This window comes from Calypte anna, chromosome 3, assembly GCF_003957555.1.
Source record: "Calypte anna isolate BGI_N300 chromosome 3, bCalAnn1_v1.p, whole genome shotgun sequence".
In the NCBI taxonomy this organism is placed as follows: domain Eukaryota; kingdom Metazoa; phylum Chordata; class Aves; order Apodiformes; family Trochilidae; genus Calypte; species Calypte anna.
In genome coordinates, this window is record NC_044246.1 from 66,633,820 (window position 1) to 66,656,394 (window position 22,575).

Consider the following 22,575-nt stretch of genomic DNA (forward strand, 5'->3'; position numbering starts at 1 on the left):
CAAAAGTACAATTGGCAACAAACTACAAAACAATTGAAACAAAAGTGGCACAGTGCAGTGTTGTTTTTGGCACTTTCTTCCATAAGGTCTTATCTTATGGACATAAAGTATTTTCAGTGCAGAAATTTGGTTTTCAGACATTGAATGCTTTTATGAATATGAAGTTTTACGCATTTTAAATGTCCATGCTTAACACATGAGGTATTATGGAAGAATATTCTCCAATAATCTGCCAGCCAAATCCCCTGAAGGTAAAAAGTGATGTGTTTAATTCTCCTAGGATCTTTATTAATAGTACTAAAGCATTTTCCTATTGTCTGCATAAAGACAGGCACATCTCTGAGCTGTTAAAATTGTGACTCATCTACACAGTTCTTGCATTGTAGTTATTTGGGTTTATTTTGCTCCATGGCCAGCTATATTTTCTGTCTCCTGGAGGATGGCATCTACAGAGCAAACCTTCCACTTTTTCCTGGCACTACCTCCACAGCTTCACCAGTAGTGAAATCCAGCACGCTGAGAGACTTCATAATCAACTTCCAATCTAAGAGACTTGTTTTCTTCAACAAAACAGAACAGGCCTTTGTGTCAGGTTTTCTTGATGGTTCAGAATTTCACATGCTGCGATCACATGTGCCACTCAATGACATGGAGAGCTTTGCTTATGAGGATAACACATTTACTGTCACAGATGGCTGGACAGTTTTCCAAGAGGAGGTCTCTCCAATGGGGAGTTCTAGCTTCAATGAATATATTGTGGATTGTAATTTGGCATACCCAGAATACTCTGGTTTTGGCAATTTGCTCTTCTATGGGGCATCAACTCAACCTTTTCCTTTACCAACTCTTCCTTGGCTTGTCACGGTGCTATTTGGAGTAGACCAAGCTGTGGTCAGCTGGAGACCACCTGAACACACTATTGGAACCAGTAAGTTCAGTTGTTTCTTCCTGAAAGTCCTTTTCATTCTAGGCAAATACATTCCTGCTTTCCCTTTACCTGGTGCTGGGCTTTGATGACTTCATTAGTAGATCTTGCTGGACATGTGGGATTACCTCAACTTGTAAAATTTAACAAGATTTGCAAGTATAATACATAAATTTTCTGGTTAAATTAATAGAAGTTTATGTTGGTAACTTGTTTGTCATCTTCAAGGGATTTTAAGCAAGGGTCCCTCTTAAGTGTGGTATGAAATAGCAGTAATGTTGGTTCTGATATCACATGGACAGTGCAGGGCAGAGATGTACTGAATTTTGATCAGTGACTGTGCTACAGTCTCTGTTCTCTGTAGATGTGTTTTTGAACAGCAGAAAATTACCTAGGTGGGGAAAATTTTTGTTCTTTGAACTTCATTCTTCATGGAGGATTGAGTCATTGCTCCTGGCTAGTCCCAACCCCAGAAAATGTAAAATTTTAACTTATTCTTTTCCTAATTGCCCTCTGATACTGGCAGCTTTGAAATACTGCTCAAAGCTACAGTATTCTGAAAGAATGTGTATTTTCTGTTACAGACAGCTACTCCATAATAACATGATTATTTGCATGTCACAGGTCTATCTGCTTGGCAGAACTGGACCTATGATGTGAAAGTGTCCTTTCAGCACCCATCTGAGGAGGAATGGATTGTCTCAAACATTCGGGATACCAGGTTTACAGTGAAGGACCTGACCAGCTTCACAGGATATGAAGTGTCTGTCAGAGCTGTGTCTCCTGCTGGTGAAGGGCCATGGTCAGAGACATTTAGAGGCATCACTTTAGAAGAAGGTGAGAATTCCTTCCCCTAGGAGAAAATAATAATTAGTTATGCATACAGTTTACCATGTGTTGAGGCCTAAGTTTTGTCCTAGAAACAATAAAGAATACAGGATAAGTACGTTTGCTTTTAGTTATAATAGTAAGATTCTCAACCTACAATAATGGTATTACATATTATGAATTTGTTATTACTACTTATATGCATTTTTCTAATGCAAATATACTATGAAACTTGTTATTTGATATACTATCAAGTAAATATGCATGTGAGGTTTTATTTCTTTCCTGTGCTCTGTAGACCACTTTCTAGTCTTAAGTGTTTTGGGCAGTGCCTTATGGGTTAATTACAACGTATGAGGAACTCCAGGCTAACTAAAAGCTGAAGTTCCTTGGTTTCAGCATAGATAACTGGGGAAATTAATGTGTGCACAATGTATGAGATTTTTAGATCTATGGAATGTTTTTTGAAAGCTAGTTCACTCATAAAATCCTATGTCTGAAGGGAAAATAGCTTTCAGCTTAAGGCACTGTACCGGTACTTGAGATTAGGGGTGAATTTTGACCAAATTCAGAAAGGCCAGCTCCAAATCCATCAAGGTTTTAAGGCATCTAATAGGGTTCAAAATTGCTTTATTGTTCTGCATCTAAACCTGCCTTGAATCTCTGAGTTTCTCAAATTATGATATTTTGATGTCTTCTTTGTCTGTTATTCCTTAGGGCAGGGACAGTTTTAACTGTGGTACTGTAACTTTCCAGAAAAAGGAACTCTGCTTTTGAGATACAAATTTTACACATTGACTACTCAATGGTGTGTTCAACTGCAATTTCCTGTCTTTACCAGCTGAAAAAGAACCATATATTTTGGCAGTGGGAGCTGAGGGCCTCTGGAAGCAGCGGCTGGATAGCTATGGGCCAGGAGAACTCCTCTATCTTCAGATAAGAAATGTTTCAGGTAAATACTAATGAATTGCATGCTGCTTCTGCAAGCTTGTTAGCATTTGTTAGTGCTCCCCAAATTTCATCAACAGAACTGAAAGAAAAAAGCTTTTATTGCAGCAACCTACACTTGAATACAGTGCCATGCTGTGAACCAACTTTCCTGAGCCAAGCCTTTGTGTCTACCTTTTCTTTCAACTTTGTTCATCAAATTAATCCTCTGTGGAACTCTACTGACAACATCACAATCACAGTAGAGCTGAAATCAACTCTTTGATTTCCAGCATGCCAGCATACGTAATACATTTATAGTCTTCAGGGAATATGTGTATACATATATATATATATACACATATATAACTATACATTTACTATATGCACATTATATTCCTATAAGGAAACGTCTGTCTTGTTAACTGAGTCTATTTACTCGTATTGTTTTGTTTTGTTTGCTTAGTTTTTTAAAACCTGAAGTGTCTGGCTACTTTTTATTTTTAAAGAAAATATGGGGTTTTTTATTTACACATTTGTGAAATGCTTATTATCTTTCCTTTTTTCTTCGAGACCTTGACTGGTATAATGACACTCTTTATTGGATTAATTCCATGGGGGAAGTTCAGACCAGGCCATTGAGCAAAAAAGAGGATACTACTGAAAATACTTATGTATCTGACATCAGAAATGCAAGGATCTTGTCCTTTGATTGGTTGGGTCAGTGCTTGTACTGGGCTGGCAAAGCAAATACGGTAGGTATTAAAAAACCCCTCAAGTCAGTAAGAAAACGATGTTTGGGAAGATAATTCTTACTTATTGCAACCTGAGATGCATTTGAATCTTTGCTACTACAGTGCAGAACGAGGAGGCCTTTCTTTCCTTGTGTGATTTTCCAAACATCTGCAGCAAAATGTTCACTAATCACTAATGCAGGATACTGAACTTCAGGTGCAAATCAGGCAAATCAATTACAGTGTTATCAGTTTTGTTGGTTTCAACACTGGAGAAACAAGTGAAGATCATGAAAACTAAGGCTGCCAAGTTGTTCTGAGTGAAGAAATAGATGGACTTTGTTTTAATAAAATTTGACAAGATTTGTTTACACAGAGGTTTTCAAGATTGACCTCTGAACTGTTATATTTTACAGATCACTGCAGATAAAATAATTACCATTGCACTTTGTACACTCTCATATCAGGAACCTTGACATGTGAATTGTTTAAAAGGTATCTGACTTCAAAATTGCATTGCTAATTTATGCAGTGCTGTCAAATTATGCCTTTCATTTCTTGTAAGTGCAAAGTCAGAAGCTGTTTTAAAAACTGGAGCTAGGAGGCCAGATTTCACACTGCCTTGCACTCTCATTTACACTTACAAATAGTGAATATGAAGTGGGTGAGAAACTCTGTCAGACACAAGGCTGCCAAAACTGGGGAAGCTGAGGGGAAGAGATATTTCAGCTTTTTCTTTTGTTATTTTCTGGCAAACATCAACTAATAATTTTGCCTTATTCTTCGTGTTTATATTCTGAATACAAATGTTTTATGCTTTAAAAGCCTAAGGCTTGAGTAAGCTTTTGATAAATGGCTGTGGAAAAGTTACTTACGTATACTCACTGATCATGGCTAATGATTTAGGTGTGGTGCTAAATTGCAATTCTTTTGTCCCTAGATCTACAGAAAATCAGTGCTGAGAGGCCATATAGATATTGTGGCTCATGTTTTGTTCTTAGTGACTGATCTGGTGGTGGATTCAGTAAATGGCTATTTGTACTGGGCCACGATGTATTCGGTGGAGAGCTCAAGACTGAATGGAGATGAGTATCTTTTGTTACAAGAGCAGCTACAGTTTTCTGGTAAACAGGTGACTGTTTTGTTGTTTTTTTCTAAATTTTATTTTAATTTTATTTTTTATTTCTATGGGGGTGCGTTTTAGTAGTTAGATCTCTTTAATATAGTCAGCTTTTGTAGCATGTTATAACCAGCAAAATTATAAGCCTTTCTTGCACTATTGTGATATAATTTTGAAAAGGTAAGAATTATATCCTGTAATAGCTTTACCAAAACTCTGGCCTGCACTTTTAAAGTCATACCCTTGAAACAAAATGTGACATTAAAGGTGTCCTTACAGATATAATGCTGCTCCTTTCCACATGTGAAAGATACTTGCTTTTTCCTCAGTGCTTATGTCTGGTGGTCAGTTGTGGATTTCCCATCAAAATACAGAGCTGGGGCTCCATGGCTTCCTGCCTCCTCTGTGATGTTCCCTAAGTCATAGATCTCCCTTCCCTTCCCTTCCCTTCCCTTCCCTTCCCTTCCCTTCCCTTCCCTTCCCTTCCCTTCCCTTCCCTTCCCTTCCCTTCCCTTCCCTTCCCTTCCCTTCCCTTCCCTTCCCTTCCCTTCCCTTCCCTTCCCTTCCCTTCCCTTCCCTTCCCTTCCCTTCCCTTCCCTTCCCTTCCCTTCCCTTCCCTTCCCTTCCCTTCCCTTCCCTTCCCTTCCCTTCCCTTCCCTTCCCTTCCCTTCCCATCTCTGGTGCAAAAGGTCACTGTGTTTTCCATACCTCTTAATGGAAGCTGGCTGGTGTGGACCCTTTTCGTGGGAAGATACATGCTGTCCAAGCTCAGCAGCACATTTCTACTTATCACATATTTTCTGGGTGATCTGTTGCAAAGGACTGACAACTTGAAGTTTATTGCAAGCAGTGAATATCACCTTCCTTGCCCTTCTCTTGCTTCACTACCTGTTTCTCTGAACAGCCTCATGCTAACCTTAAATTTCTTGTTCTTGTTTTCAGGAACCTTGGCAGCAATAAGACTGCTTGTCTGCTCCTGTCACTTTTTTTTCTGCACCTTTCTGTGTCAGTGATACCACCCCTCAACCATTCGCTTATTCACACCTCCTACAAACAAACATCTCCTCTCCTGTTTCTATGCTGTCCCTAATCTATGCACTGACTTTCTGAACTCAGCCTCCTGCTATGATATGTACAGGAAAAAAGCCAAGTAAAAATGTCTAGATTGAGAAATGACCAGCTACAGTTGACAGGTGTTTCTTTATTAAAATAAAACCCAAAATAAACCCATTAAAAAAAAAAAAAAAAAAAAAAAAGAAAGCACTACAACATTCCTTAGTGGTGGAATTAGAGAGCTGTCATTTCTCTCCCAGATTCCCAGATGAAGGTGCAAATATATGTTTGCACAAGTAATAAATGTATCTTCCTTGCACAATAGAGTCCTTTATCCTAAAAAAAAAGTTTCTCTTACCTCAATATTAAAACACAGATGTAACTGTTAGCTGCTGTTATCCAACATTTAGAACACTCTCTACATAACTGGTTCTTACTGGTATTAGCTGTTTTCTAATAAATAATTGCTGGTCAGTAATCAGTCTTCAGCAGTTTACAGCTGTATCTCCATTTGGCTTGAAGTCTGAGTGACTGGAATAGAAGACACTACTATAAAGATGATGGGTTTCCTAAGCAAATATGAAGGCAGAACTCTGAAGATCTAATTTCTTTGGCAGGAACTAGATGTTTTTATGACAATAATTTTATTTTCCAATCAGTAGCTTAGGTGATGCATACAGACATAGCTTTATTGATTTATTCCAGTTTAGGATCTCGCAGAGAATTTCCAAAGCACTTAGGGAGTTGTTTACACTATTCAATATATCTGGGGTAAAAGTAATTTATAGAGGAGCAGCAAAATGCATTGTATGCAGGAATGGTCAGAACCCTCTAAGTGTGGCCTCTTAATATTTCTAGTCAAGGGGTATTTCAAGTAGCTAAATTTATAGTCTGTCTTATGATATGGAGTTACATTGCATGATCACAACTACATATCATGTACAGAGATTGATACCTCTCTTGAAATGGAAAAAGTTTGTCTATTTTTGAAGCTTAACAAAAGGGAGGTGTTAAATTACTGTGTAACCCTTGAATGTGAATGGTACGAATATTTCTTTGCCTTTTATTAATGGGGATACAGAGATCAGCAGAAAGAAGATGGGCACATCTATGGAAGTTGTAATAGCTGCAGAAAGAATGTAAATCAAGGAAAGAAGACCCAAGTGTTTTTTAAAAAAGGGTAGATTCAGGAAGATCAAATTTGGTGTTGAGCATAGGAGGCAGAATAGGTAAATGGGATAAAATCTGACACAGGATTAAATATGCACTCAGGCACATACATATTGCAAGATATTTTTAACAGAAAAACCTACAGGAGCAATCATTCAAATCTTGATTTTCTGTCACACAATGTCAACAGAAATATGTCAGGAATGTGATTACATAAGGACCAACAGACAACTAAGTGATACGGCATTTGCTTTCCTGTCATCATCCTCTGCAGTCTATTAATGAAGAGTTTAAAAAAAAAAACCCACAAAAAAATCTCCAAACAACAAACTGTTTCACTTACAAAATGGAAATAGAGCTTATAAAAGAATAGCTGCAACTAATGTTTGGATGAGAAGTTTGAAAGCTGCTGGAAAGCATATTCAGAGAGGGCCCTTTCAGCTTGTAAGCCATGCTAATGATCTGACATAGAACGAACTTGCTAACATTTAGCAGATTAAGTTCTGGAAGAAAACTCCCTCACAGAACAGATTATTAGATGTCTGACTTCTATTATTTTTGCATGTGGTATTTAATCTGTTGTCTACTGAAAAAAAGCAAGAAAACTATTCTGAATATGAGATCCCACTAAAAAAACACCTCAAAAAATGCTGTACTTAGTTTTGATGAAGATTAAATACTGAAGTAATGAGCAGAAGGTTTATTTCACTTCCTCCATCACTTTTTATCTAATAATAGATGATTTACTAAGGTTTAATAGTTTAATTTCCTGTTTAACTAAATACATCAATAAAATTTTTGCATGAATTTTCCTTTAATAATGCAACACATTAGATATTCTATGTATCAGATCAAAGCTAGAAAACGAAGTCAGAAGTTCTGAAATACTTCTTTCAAAAAATGATTCTGACTTTCAGGCTGGATATCAAACACCTGTTTCTGACAAAGAATATTAAAATACCAGAGGTGTTCTGGAAATTTTGATAGGTAGTTCCACTAATCACTTGATACACTATTGCCATCATATTTGAAGTACTCAGATACTCCAGGGATGAACACTGTGACAGATGCTCGTAAGATGCTCTCTAGAAAATAATCAGCTGCTATAAATAGGTTTCCACCAAGGACCTGATTATTTCCTAGTACTAATTCTTCTTGTGTTAGAAGAAACATTCATAGTTGTAATGTTATTTTTTCTGATAATATTTTTGCCAAAGAGCTGATGTTGTTATCTAGACAACCATTATGCTTAAGGACTTCTACCACAGAAGTGAATGCACGTTCAAATTTGGACTTTTTTTTTTTTTTTCACTCAGGTAGTTGGTTTAACACTGGATCTTACCTATGGTTTTCTTTACTGGGTTTTGCAAGATAGTCTATACTTAAATCTATACAGAGTTTCTCTCTGCAAAGAGGGGTAAGTAAATGTGTAGCAGAGGTAAGAAAGTCTGTATTTTCTAATTTTTGTACTACTCTCTAAAACCAAATTTTGTTCAATTCTGGTCACACTAATATAAATAAAAGTGGTAATGGTCACACCTGAATTATGTCAAACTACATGTTGAGATGTTGTTAACAGGGATTTAAAGTCAGAGAAATACAACCTGGATGCTCAACTGAACTAGGTCACGTCTTAATTTGTCAAACTTAGCTTTAGGAAATAATCACTGTTTATTGACTTTATTATCTTGGCAGTCACAACAGCAGACAATTTTCAAGTGCCTAGAGCTTTAAATCGTTCACCTTGCATGGAGCTTAGGAGCTGAACCGAATACACTTTCTCACCTGAGCAGTCAGTACTCAGAATATTCTCTTGAGCATCCAGAGCATGAAATGTCTCCTTCATTCTTTTAGGGCAACTTTAAAAAGAAAAACAAACAAACCCAGAACATATGCATGCTTGTGGGTCATCTTGAATGCATATTAAGATCTTGAGGAAAATAGTAGTTTTTTTCTGTAAGTGTTAAGTGCATTATGAAACTGCATTTTTATACTTTTTCATACAGAGACTGCCTATTTATTTATCTATGTTGCTAACATCTTTTTTAACCTCTCTCAAGCAGTATTAGTATTTACATGAGCTCATAATGTTATAGGATGGCTTTTTGTGGAATCAGCTGAATTTTCTGATTGATTTTAGATTTGCTGTGATTAATGACAAGAGTTTAGACAAACAAAATATGTTGATTAGTTCTAGCTAGAACACGAAGCTCTATTGTGAACCAATTGGCATCCATAAATCATTGTCCCTGGCATGTCAAAATGGAGAGATTAGAAATAATCCATCCTAATGGACCTGATGTCGAGTCAAAGGTTTTTCAAATCTGTTATGGATAGCATGTGTCTAAGCTGAAAGACATTTATGAGATGGTAAAACGCTGCCTTTTACCACATATTTAATCTCTTATCCAGAAGATAATCTGGGATCAAAAAAGGTCTGTAAATTTTGACATAGAAGTAGCAAGGCAGATTGAATCACTAGTAATGCCAGTGGAGGACAATGTTAACATAGTTTAAAAAATAATGGAATATTGTCAAGGAAACTAGGCAGGTCAAATTCACCTAGGAATTCTCTAATTCTCTTCACTCTAATAAAGTAAAACCACTCTCAGGCTGCAAAGCAGACCCCACTGCTTCAGGGGAACTGCTCAGAGAAGCTGGGCTGATTTTTCAGAATACTCTGTTGCCTACATCAGTATATCAGAATATTAAGCCATTTAAAAAAAATGAAATCAAGGGAATGAAGGCTTTGTTTTGCAGATGCTACTGCACTGTGCTACACTGAAGGGTTGTCTGCTGTAGAGAATGTAAACAAATTTTTTAAATTCTTTTCCTGCCTCCCATACAATTATTTAGAATTTGAATAATGGGAGACTTACCAGTGTGTCAAACATTGCATAAATCTTGTTCTCTCTACACATGTGTTTTCAGTGGGCTTATTTCATATGTGTTTTCACAGTTGTGGTAATGCCATCATCACAGAATTTGCAAGATGGAGCACTTCAGAAATATCTCAGGGTGGACTGGAGTACTACAGTGGTCGCCTGTTCTGGATTAATAGTCTTCAGTTCATTACAACTCAGGAAATCAATCAGAGCCTGAGCATTCCCTTCTCACAGCCAGCAGAGTTTGCAGCTTTTACCCTTGTTCACACATCTCTTAAACCTTTACCAGGTACATTTTTTTCTTTATGTGAACCCCTCGATAAAAGCATTCACTGTCAGCCTTTAGCTCTTCAGTCTCAAGGTTCTTCAGTCATTTGACAAAAGATAAGAACAACAGCAACTTATTAATAAATGTATCAGGCTCTGCATGGATAATGTGCATAGAATCATAGAATCATAGAATAGGCTGGGTTGGAAGGGACCTCAGAGATCATCGAGTCCAACCCTTGATCAGCTACCGCCACAGTCACTAGACTATGGCACTGAGTGCCATATAGAGTCGCTTTTTAAATGTCTCCAGGGACGAAGAGTCCACCACCTCCCCAGGCAGCCCGTTCCAATGTCTGATCACCCTTTCCGTGAAAAAATTCTTTCTAATATCCAATCTGAACTTCCCCCGGCACAATTTAAGACCGTGCCCTCTTGTCTTTTTGAGAGTTGCCTGGGAAAAGAGACCAACCCCCGCCTGGCTCCATCCTCCTTTCAGGTAGTTGTAGAGAGCAATGAGGTCTCCCCTGAGCCTCCTCTTCCTCAGGCTGAACAGCCCCAGCTCCCTCAGCCTCTCCTCATAGGATCTGTGTTCGAGTCCCTTCACCAGCTTGGTTGCCCTCCTTTGGACCTGTTCAAGGACCTCAATATCCTTCTTGAACTGAGGGGCCCAGAACTGGGCACAGGACTCAAGGTGTGGCCTTACCAGGGCTGAGTATAGGGACAGAATCACCTCCTTGGACCTGCTGGTGACGCTGTTTCTGATACATGCCAGGATGCCATTGGCCTTCTTGGCCACCTGGGCACACTGCTGGCTCATGTTCAGCTTCCTGTCAATCCAGACTCCTTTTTTTGGAGTTACAAAAGCTGATGAGTATGCTAAAAAGAATGCATATTGTTGTTATTCATTGTTTCTAATGACAGCTTCCAGTATTCTCTGCAGCACTTTAATGTTTTACATCAGGTTTGAAAAGCTTATCTGTTGCTCATATTCTTTAAATTATTATTACTTCTTCCCCTCTATATGGACAGGAAATTTTTCTTCCACACCAGATGTGATTCCAGATGCAGTGCCAAAGTCTTCCTTTAGGATTAAAGGAAATTCTTCAAGTTTTCACATCACTTGGAGTCCCTCTCCAAATGTGGAATGGGGAACTGTCTTTTACTGTGTGGGATCAAAAGCTCTGCAAGTAAGGATATTCATGCAATCTATCCTTATTTTCTGTGTGTAACCTGTGTTACTGTACTTACTTGCTGATGTGTCTATTTTGAAACAGAAATACACTTTGTTTCTCCTCCAGCATTTACAAATTGGTCAAGCAACTGAACTAGATAGTAAATACAAAGCAAGCTGTCCTGTTTCTCCATCACTGAGGCCAGCAAGGGAGGAACACAGGGTCTAGCAGTAGCTCGGGGCTACCTACAAAGATCTGAGGTGTGGGTGAGGAACTCCCAGTGCTCCAAGTGTGAGAAAGCCTTTCACAGTAACTCCAAGACACGAGTGTCCTCTGAACTGCCAGTGGAACAGCCTCTGCCTGAATGTGAAATCTTGTTGTCACCCACACTTAATTTTAGCACTTTTGGCAAGCTGTTCTTGAAATTCCTAGGGCAGATTGCTAGCAGATTGCTACACATTGCTACAGTGCCACAGGAGCTGGTGAAAAAATGATCACTCACAGGAGGAGCAGCTCTGCTTTGAATTAGCTGACCAGCTTGGTGAGGGGAATTTTTTTTAAAACTCAAGGCATTTCTTGGAGGGGAAAAAAAAATTTAAAAATGTTGTTTTGTTTTATTCTGTTTTATGTCATTCACAGTCTTTGGAGAGTGAACGGTGCCTCCATCCCCATAACCTGACAGTGCCATCCTACCACATTGATTGGCTGGAACCATTTGCACTCTTTGATTTTACTGTCACTCCGTACACATACTGGGGCACAGCTCCAACAACATCTGTGCTCCTTCGAGCCCCTGAAGGAGGTACCAGAAAAATCCCATTCTTCTCCTGTAACTGGTACTGGGAGCAAGTGGTCTCTCAGCAAGTGAAGCTTTGGAGAGAAATGAGCAGCTTCCAGAGCTAGGCAGCTGTAGGCAGAGTTGCAAGGACATGCTCTCGAGTATCTTTGGCTGTTATCTATTGCACACCTAAATGCACACAGGTGCAGCAATAGAATTTGGAACAGAAAGTGCATGAGAATATATCTACCACATGCCTGTGACTCTGAGTAAGAAATTCAGATCCATTGCAATGATGATCAAAGCCTGCTTGTAATATATTAACCATATGAACTTTTTAATAAAGGTTATGCACTTTTTGCAGTTCACTTCTCTGCTTAATTTTGCACTTTCACAGGTCAAAGTTAAGTCTGATAAAATATAGTACTGAGTGACTGGAACACTGAGAAAGGCTTCGAGCTGTGGTAGATTTTGAAGTGGCTAGGAGGGGGGATAGATTGCTCTATACTGTAAAAATTTTTGCAGCTATTGTTGCTTCCAGAACTCGGCTAAATAGATATGTCCCAGTCTGAGTGCAGGAGTATATTTGTTCATACAGTTCCTATTTTGCTAAGCAAGTTAAAATCACATGCCTACATACTACTGGAAAACAAATATATTAGCATGAAGTTTTAGATATTCTTCTCTAATTTATACCTTACTAATTGCTATCTGTCTCTGTCAGCACTGGGATTATAAAGCTCAGGCTCAAAATTTAAACAGTTAATTCTGAAGCAGAGTTTGTGTTTTAATAAGAGTACTTAATTCTGTGGGTTTTTATCTTTTTTTTTTGTTTTTTTCTTAATACAGTTCCTTCAGCACCTCTGAACCCTAGAATATACGTATTACAAAATAACTTATATAAAAGTGATGAGAAAGCCCTTGTGGAGTTCAGGTGGGACAGGCCTGAAAGGGCCAATGGAGTATTTACACAGTTTAAGGTTTACTATCAGCAACTGAGTCAGAATGGCACTGGTGACACTTTTACAGAATGGAATGTGAGCAACATCAAACCAACTCGCACGTTCTTTTCTCTAAGGGATGTGCTTCCTAACCTCACACTGAGATTTCAGGTATGAAAAAAGCTTATCTCATGATAGATGGTAGATGTTATCAGTGCAGCCTGACACGTTTGCTTAGGAGATGGTATCAGTTCTGGAACAAGAACTTGTAATTTCTGCCAGTGGAATTGCTGATTCACAGACTCACCTTTTAATACCTGGCTCATGTTGTGTTGTTCACAAAATAGGGTGAAAACCATTGCTAAACTATTAATAGATTTGATGAGATAAGATAAAAAAAATACTTTTCTAGAGGTCTCTCAAAGCCACCATTAAAAGCTTCAGGTTAAACACAGATTTGGTTCATCTGATGGAGAGTGATAGGCTATTAAAGCAGTGCCACAGCTCAAGTCAAGTTCCACTGCTTCAGAAATGCAAGGACCTTCCTGTCTTCCATAAACAGAGTCTTCTGTATTAAGACTTGCCAAGAGGTCATGTTTTCATTGTGATAAAAGGTTGGGAACACACAGAATGTGTAGATTAAAGACAAGTTAAAAAAAATGAGGGTATGCAATAAGCTGAGTGCTGATGAGGGAGAACACCATGTTGGTTGCAACATCAACCAACAGTAGGAACTGCTCCATCCTGGGAGAGGAAAAAAGACTGTCTGATGTCCTTTGAGCTCTCATTGATAGATGCAGCATGAATTGTCACTGTCTGGGCCACTGCTTAAAGACCATGGTCCAGGGCTGAATGTCACCTTTGAGCTGACCAGCTCATCCTTGAGTCAAACAGAGCACATGCATATGTTTCTAGCTAAGCAGCCAGGGGATCTGCTTCTGGTTTTGTCATTAAATGTGGCTTTACAGGCTCTCAAATAAAATGATTTATGCTGCTGCTTAACATATATAACACTCTTGTGTCTCACAGGTGCAAGCCTTCACCTCTGTGGGTCCAGGACCTTTGTCTGACATAGCAGAGAGGAATTCATCAGGTATGGGTAACTTAGAAGCTATCTCATGATGTGCCTGTAATAGCTGGTAAAAATACCCAACAAAACAGTACAAGGGTAATCTGGTAATCTGTTAAATAGCCTCTGACACTTTGTGTCACATTTGTTCCACCCTATAGCAGACACCACATAAGAAATAGTTACAGCTTCTTACATGAAATGATTAACAGAGTTCTTATAATCAGATTAAATTTCAGGAATTTAAAGCCTTTTCTCAAAACTATGCTAAATAAACTTTCCTAAGCAACCCAAGGGTACTATGGAACAGCAGGTTTTGATCTGTAACCTGTATACTGCTAGAGATCGTAGAATATTTCTAATTGGGCTGTGAAAAGGTAGCCAGGAGAATTAACTATCTACTAGGGATAATAGGCTACTTCTAGTTGGGCTATTAAAGGTAATTTAGTGAGAAAACCTGTTTTCAATTTGCTTAAAATTGTTAGGTAAGCATCCAATATGTCACTGAAAAAATCTTAGGAGTTTGCATGTGATAACAAGAAGGTATCTCATTTGTTGTGACAGATGACCAAATAAAATTTGTGTAGGGCCATCATTTATTTTTGTCTTGTACTTGCTTTGCTTATGAATGGCTGTTGTTGTCTAGAATGATTCTTATAAATTCTGCTGTGCCTTTTTCCTTCCAGATCTTTTCCCTGTCCCAACTCTTCTGACTATTTCTACCAACAAGTTGTTTCTAACTGACATAGACAATAATCACACCATATGGGAACTTTCAGCAAAGACAAATGTAAAAGACATCTGCTACACTGCTAATGATAACAAAGTATACTATATAGTAGAAGATTCTCTTTTTCTTCTGAATATACAGGGCACTTCAAATTTTCAGGTATTCCTTTGTTCGTTCCTTTTCTTGAGAGAATCTAGGAAAATATATGGCAATTATTGACATTATTTGGGGGCTAATTACGTTTTTGAAAAAGTAAAAACTGCGTATCTGAAACAGATAAAAAACAGTATCATGAACAAAGCACATTTAGTGGCAAAACATGGGGGAGAAACAGAACTGGAATGAATTTTTTAATAACTGTCAGTTCATATGACATGTAATATAAAAGGGATTAAATGGATCATTTTCCTTTCTAACAGTAAAATAGGAATATGCAAAACATAATAAAATTCTGACTTCATTCTTTTTTGTCATTAATAGATATTAAAAAAGTCAAGAATATGCCACTGATAAAGTTTTTCTATTAAACATATATGATTTTACTGACATCTGATTTGTTAAGAATATACTCCAGTAGACATTTAATTTAAAATTTACATTATTATATGCAATAATTTTATTTTTGTATAAAATGTGATTTAATCTAATTTGATTTCATTCTAATTTCAAGAATATGGTAGTGATATGGAAACAACAATTGATATTTGTGAAATAAAATTTCACAGATTTTATAAAAATTTTGATTTTTATAAAATATTGGAATCTTCATTCCATGGCATCTCTTTATGTTTTGACTTCTACTTGCCAAACAGAAATTATCTGACAAACAAATCTAATTTCATAATGTCCTAGTATCAGGTGGGAAAATTCCGTTCTCAGGCAGTTCTAGTGATGGGCTTATTTTTTTCTTAAGTTTTTCAAAGATGCACATCTTCTCAATGCCACAGCCATCACAGTTGACTGGATTACGAGGTGTCTCTTTGTTTCCCTAAAAACCCCATGGAATGAAACTCAGATATTTGTTATTGATCTGGAACTCAAGATGAAATCATTAAAAGCCTTGAATGTACAGTTGGCTAAAAGTAATTCAACTGTATCATCTCTGTTGTCATATCCTTTCTTAAGGTAAGGTATATATTACTAACAATTTTGTTGAGCATATTTAAAATGTGATTTTCATTAAATCATCAAGGACAGAAAAGGACTTTTCATAGTATATGAGTCTTTGCATTGTGTAGTTCTCAGAAATAACTGTATATAGTTCTGCTTTTAGGCTGCTAGTTGAGCTCGGACATATGTTACTTCAAAAAGATGTCTGTGTTCGAGTAAGAATTTCAAATAATACTTAAATATTGATAGTTTCTTCTATCATGTGATAGAAGATCATCTATGTGCTACAAATGATAGTCAACATTAGATAACAATTTTTAGAGTAACTGATTTATTCAGAACAGTCAGTAATTGTGCACTTACATTCAAAAATATCCTTTAAGCACCTGAAATAACTCTGCAAGTATACTCCTATTGTTAGCTTGTTTTAAATGTTTGGGAAGTTTGTGACTGTAGTCACATAGAGGACTGCATTCAGGGCATATTGCTTAGACTGATGTTTTTCTACTGTAAGGAATGCATTTTATTTGATAGCCGCTTGTACTGGATGGAAGAGCTTGACTATGGCAGCCACATGTTTTATTATGATATTCTGAATGACACCATACACCACATTTTGGGATACGTATCAGGAGAAGAACCTCTGAGGAACAACTGCACCTGTAATGTGGGGGAATCAGAGCTAGGAAGACCCATGAATATAGATGTATCTGACTCCAAGAATCCCCAGCTGCTCTTCATCAGAGGAAGAGATGAAATATGGGCCTCAGATATGGATGGGTGCCATTGCTGGAGAATTACCCAAATACCAAGTTTTCAAGGTCTGAGTGCTCTGTTATGTTTCTGTGTAGTTTGTGAGTCTTGCTGTCTCTTACATCAAACAATGCTCATTTCAGTACAATACCATTAATGAAGAGCTTTCTTCATAAAATTGTTTAATCTATAGGCAAGAGGGACAAAACTTTTGTGTTCTTTTTTCCAGCTGTGTACCTTGTTGATACAAACTAGGAGAAAGTACAGTGTGAGGACATTTACTGATGCAAATCAAAGGGAGATGCTGATGCCTCAAATGCTACTTGTCAATAGATTTCCCCTACTAACACATTATTTTGCCAGGGTTTCATATTAGATACACCTACTACAGTTAATCTCAATGAAAAGATTTAGTACCATCTTAAGTTCTGACTGAAAGAGGCATTGCAGACTTCAGCATGTGGGGGAGGGTACTTCATGCAGGAAGAGTCTTGTATGACAACTTATCTATGCTGCTCTTCTTGTAATGGTAACATTAATCTTAATTACCCAGCTTGCAGCTGGGTTCTGGAGGAGTACTGGTAAAGCTGTTCTCTCACCAAGTATTGATTGTTCCTGGGAGATGGCAGAGAACTGTGGTTTACACCTTGGGAGAATGAAAACTTCTGCAAACAACTCGCACTCTTGTGTTTTATTTCTGGTGTCTGTTGATTGAATTGTAGTTCTCATAGTTACGGATGACAAAAAGCCCTCAAATCTGCGCTTGTCAACTGAAATATCAAAGTTTCTCAGCTTTATGATACATATTGGAAAATATTAAAAACCTCTTTTCTGGAGGAGGTCTTAGAAGAAATGGTATGACCAAGATACTCACCCATATTGACTCACTGTGAATAGAAGCACACATCTGCTCTTGTAAAGTTGTCAGTCTGGGGTTTGTTCTGAAGCTTAACTATGCAATGTTTTCCTACAGGTCAAAAAATTGGCAGCTTGACTGTAGATAAGAAATTTATATACTGGAGCACTGAAACAAAGGAGCAGACCGAAATTTGGCTAGCAAGTAAAGAAAACACAAGACACTTTCTTCAGAAGAGAGTAAATCAGAAGCTAAAAATCCTAGCCTACAGCTCAGCAACTCAGTTGTACCCAGGTAGAGGGGATTTGGGTTGTTTTGTAAAGATAACACATTTCTTTCAGAGCATGTATTTGACTTGGAGGTAATGCTATGTGTATTTATTTAAAGTATGCTTTATGGATTCAGGTATCTTTCAGAGGGAAACAATTCACTTTATACCTTTTAAAAAGAATGACTATAAAGACTGGCCTTGTGTTAGGTCACATGGAAGGTCATGATGAATATTGCCCATATTTGAAGGCTCTGGATGTTAATGTCAAACCATGTCAACTTTCAAAGTTATGTCAAACCTGGAACTTTAGAAAAGTTGATGCACGTTAAAGCAGAGAGAAAGAACAAATGCGTGCACTCAGTGTTGTAGTAAGACTTTGATAATGGTCCCTATTATGAGATAGATTTTTGAGTTTTTTTCACAAGTATGCAAAGCTGAAAAAATTATGTCTGCCTCTCCAAAGACAAAGGATAAGAATTCTGCTTATTAAAGTGATACAGAAAGAAGTACTTGAAAGGCAAATACAGTTTACATTATAGTAAACCCAAACTTCACTTAGAATTACTAATATTTTAAACAGACCATTGTCATGAAAGAAATAAGAATGTTTTAATAGAAAGTTAGGTTTCATGGTACCTATAGAGATTACCTTTGTAAATGCAGAGGTCCAGAGCAGCTACTAGCATGATAAATACATTACAAATAATTCTTTAACTTCAGATTTGAATAAAAATCTGACAAACACACTAGACAACATTTTGACAGGAGGGACTTCTTTTGCACAAAATAATTCCACACTGTTTTGGGTAGCCAAAACAGTGGTAGAAGAGTTACTTCTTCCTGCAGCTGTTTTGATCAATGTCCAGGATATTCTTCCCAGCACTTTGGGCAGGTTTGTTCCCATGAGGTCTGCATGGGCTTGGCATAAGTGCAGGAGCCTGGTTTGGCCCTGGTACAGAATGTACCAGTCCTCAGGGATGGGGTTTCCTGCAAAAGCCCCAGGCTTAGCTGGTGCAGAAATGGAAGAAGCAAGTTTAAATCCAAAGGGATTATTTCTATTCACAGATCCCCACAAAACTCTTCTTGTTTACATTGACTGCAGCAGATATATTTGGAGGAATACACTGCCTTGACATTTGTGGGGTTTGGGGCAATGCACAGAATTATTCACACGTTTAAAATAAAAGTAAATGAACAGAGTAAAATAAGGAAAAAATATTTTCTTGTTCTCAGTATTGAAAGCAAATGGTATATAAATGAAAAAATTATGTTTGCAAAGACCATCTGGGTTGACTGACATGCTTTTTAGTGCTTTAGTGATGTGAGCAAGGAGTACTGCAAGATTTTCCTTTCATTCTAACCTATTTAATTGCCATCCAGAGATGTGATGTCAGTTGATCATTTAGCATATCAGAAATACTCAATGAAAATTATTGTCCTGTCAGATTCTGTGAGAGAATGATTTCTCTTCAGGGCTAGGAGAAAGGGGACTGAATATGTAGTGAAGGATTTTCTTGTCAGCGTAAACACATTTAAATGGAAATGCCTGGAAAAAAATGTAACTCTGAAAATGACTCAATTCTTTATTCCATCTGGGACTTTTCCCATAGGAGTTTTACTACTCTAGGTGTCTATGAAGTTAACAAAAATTCAACCTTACATTTATTTTTGTTGAAAAGACTTTTTTATTCTCCTCTTATGTTCATGAACCTGACTTTGGTAGGAATGTTGTTCCTTAGGGAGAAGGGATCTCAGCAACGGGGTCAGTTTCTCTGGCCCACGGACAAACTTTTGTCCTTGTACCATCTTTCCTATGCATAAGTCTTAATATTTAATTGGCAGCAAGTCCTTTTATTTATTTTTTTTAACAGTACATCGAGTGGTCAGGAATTTTCTTCTGTTACTTTTTGTTTACTGTCAGAGAGTAGTTTTGTATTGTTTTACCCCTATAGAATACTTTTCTCCTTTCAAAATTTGTCTCCGTTTCCCCCGTTACAATGAACTTCATGTATGCAAAGCTGTTTGGAAGAAAAGGTAACATTTAACTGCTAAAGTAAAGTACTTTCTATTCTGCATATCTGTCTTTACTGTGACAAGCAAGTTTGGACTCATTGTGTCCTTCCCTTTAAAAACACAGCAACTGTGATCTAGGTTTCCTAGATATTTAGGAGCTTAAAGAACTTAAGTTATTTAGTACTCTCTACCTTCAGCAAATCTTTAACTTATCAAAAATAAATGAGACTTGATTTTGATGACTTTTTCTGTCCATGAAAACAATAAAATAAATTACATTTAGGTGGGAATTTTTTCTCTTTCAGTTTATGAAAGCAGAGAATATACTTTATGGTTATGCTTTCTCATAGGAATGGTGATAGGATCTCATGCAAATATGGATTGGTCCAGCTGTAATTAACGTGTTTTGTTTTTTTTTTTTAATTTTTTATGTCTTCCCTAGATAAAAGATGTCTGATTCTATTGCCAGAAACTGAGGAACCTACTGTCCTTGATACAACAAACACCAGTTTTACATTAAGCTTGCCATCTGTCATACCAGAGAGGCTGTGCCCCGGCATATCACAGCCTACACCAACATATCTGGTATATCTCAGGCAAATGACTAACAGCTCCAGGAACTCAAGCCATCTTTTGTCTGTTCTGCAGCAAAAAACATTGGTATGGCTATTTTGGAACAAAAAAAAGCAAGTGTTATCATATATAAATAGGGAATGTGGTATTATTTCTGCTCATTTTCTAAATTATCCTGTAGCTTCCTATCCAGGAGTTTCCACCTTTACATTCCTAACAGTAATTCCTCCTTCCATTTTGCATTTGTTAAATGGTAGATTCCACTTCTATCCTTTGTGCAAGTAGTCGTCTTCTTTTTAACATGCTTTTGCTAAAACCCTTTTGAAATGAGCCTTCAGTTTTTACTTGTAAGAAGAGAGGTTGTGGTTGATATTAATCTGTTTAAATAACTCTCGAGACTGTCCAGCAACCATATTTTTTGCCTTGATGTGTTTTATAGTGGTTGTACTCACCTTAGTAATTTTTTATTCTGTTTGCTACATTTCTTTATCAACTGCCATTTCTAATTTAAGAACCAGCCACTGATCAATATGCTACATAAACCATGCTGAATATACCTCAATTTGTATTTTGGTGTTTGTTTTCTGTAGTGACCTATTACTCAAACTATAATTTTAACATTTTTTTTTAAATTATAGTGTACTAAAATATAAAAAATTATTTATTTTTTAACACTTTTTTCTTCGACAGATGATTGGTGTGACACGTGACTCTTTTCTAGGAATATATGTTTATGATCTGATTTCAAATTACAGGAATTTCAGGATCCTATAGCAGTCATAAACAATCTACAGCCATTTTCAAGTTATGTTATACAAATTGCAGTGAAAAACTACTATTCAAATGAGGAAGTTCTACCTATGGGAAAAGAGACAATTGCCACAACTATGTATGGAGGTTTGTTTCATATTTTATTCTGAGTTTGAACAGATTTCTCATCTCAGTTCAGTAAGGATGTATGTAAGTTTGGGTTGCAAATCAGAAAATAGAAACATTTCTGCTAAATGTGTAACTTGTGTAGATCTTCACAACCAGACTTAATGAAATTGTAAGAATCATAAGACATGTATGTATTCTCTAATGCTCTTGCTCATTGGCTACCTGAGAAAAGATAAACTATGGTTAAAAGTGGCTCAACAGCTGCAGTTTCTGCTCTGGACCACATTTGAAATAAGTTGTGTTTGAATACCTTTATGGTTACATATGTTTAAATATGTGTGATAGGTATTAATTCATTAAGATTCTTTCCCCTTGGCTGGACTCTATTCTTATAGTTACTGGTTCTCTGGGTCAATGTGGATTTGATTTCTGGTGAACCAGGCTGAAAAGGCACTTCATTTTTACTTCTCATGGCCTGAGTGCCAATTGTATATTTTCAGTTGATTTCAAGAACTTTGATGTGCACTTCTCAGTAGCTTCCCACACTTAAAGAAAGCCAGGAGTAGTGCTTTAAACTTGAATCTTCACTGTGACATTTAGGGAAGAGAGTGAACTGCTTAGAGACTACCTAAAAATAAATACATACATAATTAAACTTATCTATTTATGGCAGAAAGAAGCTGAGAAACTTTGGTGGGGTGAGAGAGGTATGAGTGAAGGCAAGAGGCAAAGATATGATGGCAAGGCAGCCAAATTTAATTGTTTCAGTGGTGCTACTTACGTAGTCTGTGATGAGGTATGACCTGCTGATGCAATGAAATAGGATGGGGACAGGAGCTTGCAGCAGTATCTAAGGGACCAGGTAGCTGCAGCCTAGAAAAGAATGAGAGGAGCAGAGCTCACCTTCTGGAAAAGTGGAAAGCATTCACAAAGTGCAGCCAAGGCTATATTTGGGGGAAACCTGCATATAGTTTTGTCCATAAGAGACAAGATACTGTGCAAGTGAAAGATATGTTTTATTTTCAAGGTTTTATCTTAAGTACAAAGTTGCTTTATGAAAAAAAAGAATAAAACCAAAAGAAAGGAGAAAAGAGTGATCAAGAGCATCAAATTTCTATATAGTGTGTTAGTCAAGCTGGTTCCTCATTAGCTGAGAGCTGTACTTCTCCAGCATGCCTGCTTTATACAGACATTTCACCTCACATAACACATCCATGTGCTATATTACCTGCCAATGTAGCTCAAGAAATGTGTCTAGGTTAACACCTCCTCCACTTCCTCCTTTGGATGACTGATTTTGTAAATTTTCCTTTTTGCTCTTATGCTCCAAAGGTTTGTCCATCTCTTCAGTGCTCCTTTAGAGGACTCAGTCATGTTAAACACACATACGTAGGGCACATAATGCACAACAAGGAACAGGGTACCTCTGTAAGAGTTCTGTTGGTGTGTAGCCTGTGGTATGTTATGAGGAATCTGTAGTTTCACTCAGCAGACATTGGTTATCCAGCTGATCATAGC

General features: G+C 37.3%; 1 protein-coding gene across 1 annotated transcript in view; it reads left to right on the plus strand.

The window, feature by feature from the left end:
- The window catches only part of ROS1 (ROS proto-oncogene 1, receptor tyrosine kinase), a 72,026-nt gene that overhangs the window by 17,198 nt on the left and 32,253 nt on the right, over positions 1-22,575 (plus strand). The window contains exons 13-29 of the mRNA XM_030447554.1: positions 417-928; positions 1,550-1,762; positions 2,595-2,705; positions 3,254-3,435; positions 4,355-4,546; positions 8,074-8,174; positions 9,717-9,931; positions 10,942-11,099; positions 11,724-11,886; positions 12,712-12,974; positions 13,833-13,896; positions 14,559-14,761; positions 15,516-15,727; positions 16,247-16,533; positions 17,439-17,615; positions 20,048-20,265; positions 20,934-21,075. Of these exons, the coding sequence (XP_030303414.1) occupies positions 417-928; positions 1,550-1,762; positions 2,595-2,705; positions 3,254-3,435; positions 4,355-4,546; positions 8,074-8,174; positions 9,717-9,931; positions 10,942-11,099; positions 11,724-11,886; positions 12,712-12,974; positions 13,833-13,896; positions 14,559-14,761; positions 15,516-15,727; positions 16,247-16,533; positions 17,439-17,615; positions 20,048-20,265; positions 20,934-21,075 (3,413 nt within the window). The remainder of the gene's footprint in view (positions 1-416; positions 929-1,549; positions 1,763-2,594; positions 2,706-3,253; positions 3,436-4,354; positions 4,547-8,073; positions 8,175-9,716; positions 9,932-10,941; positions 11,100-11,723; positions 11,887-12,711; positions 12,975-13,832; positions 13,897-14,558; positions 14,762-15,515; positions 15,728-16,246; positions 16,534-17,438; positions 17,616-20,047; positions 20,266-20,933; positions 21,076-22,575) is intronic.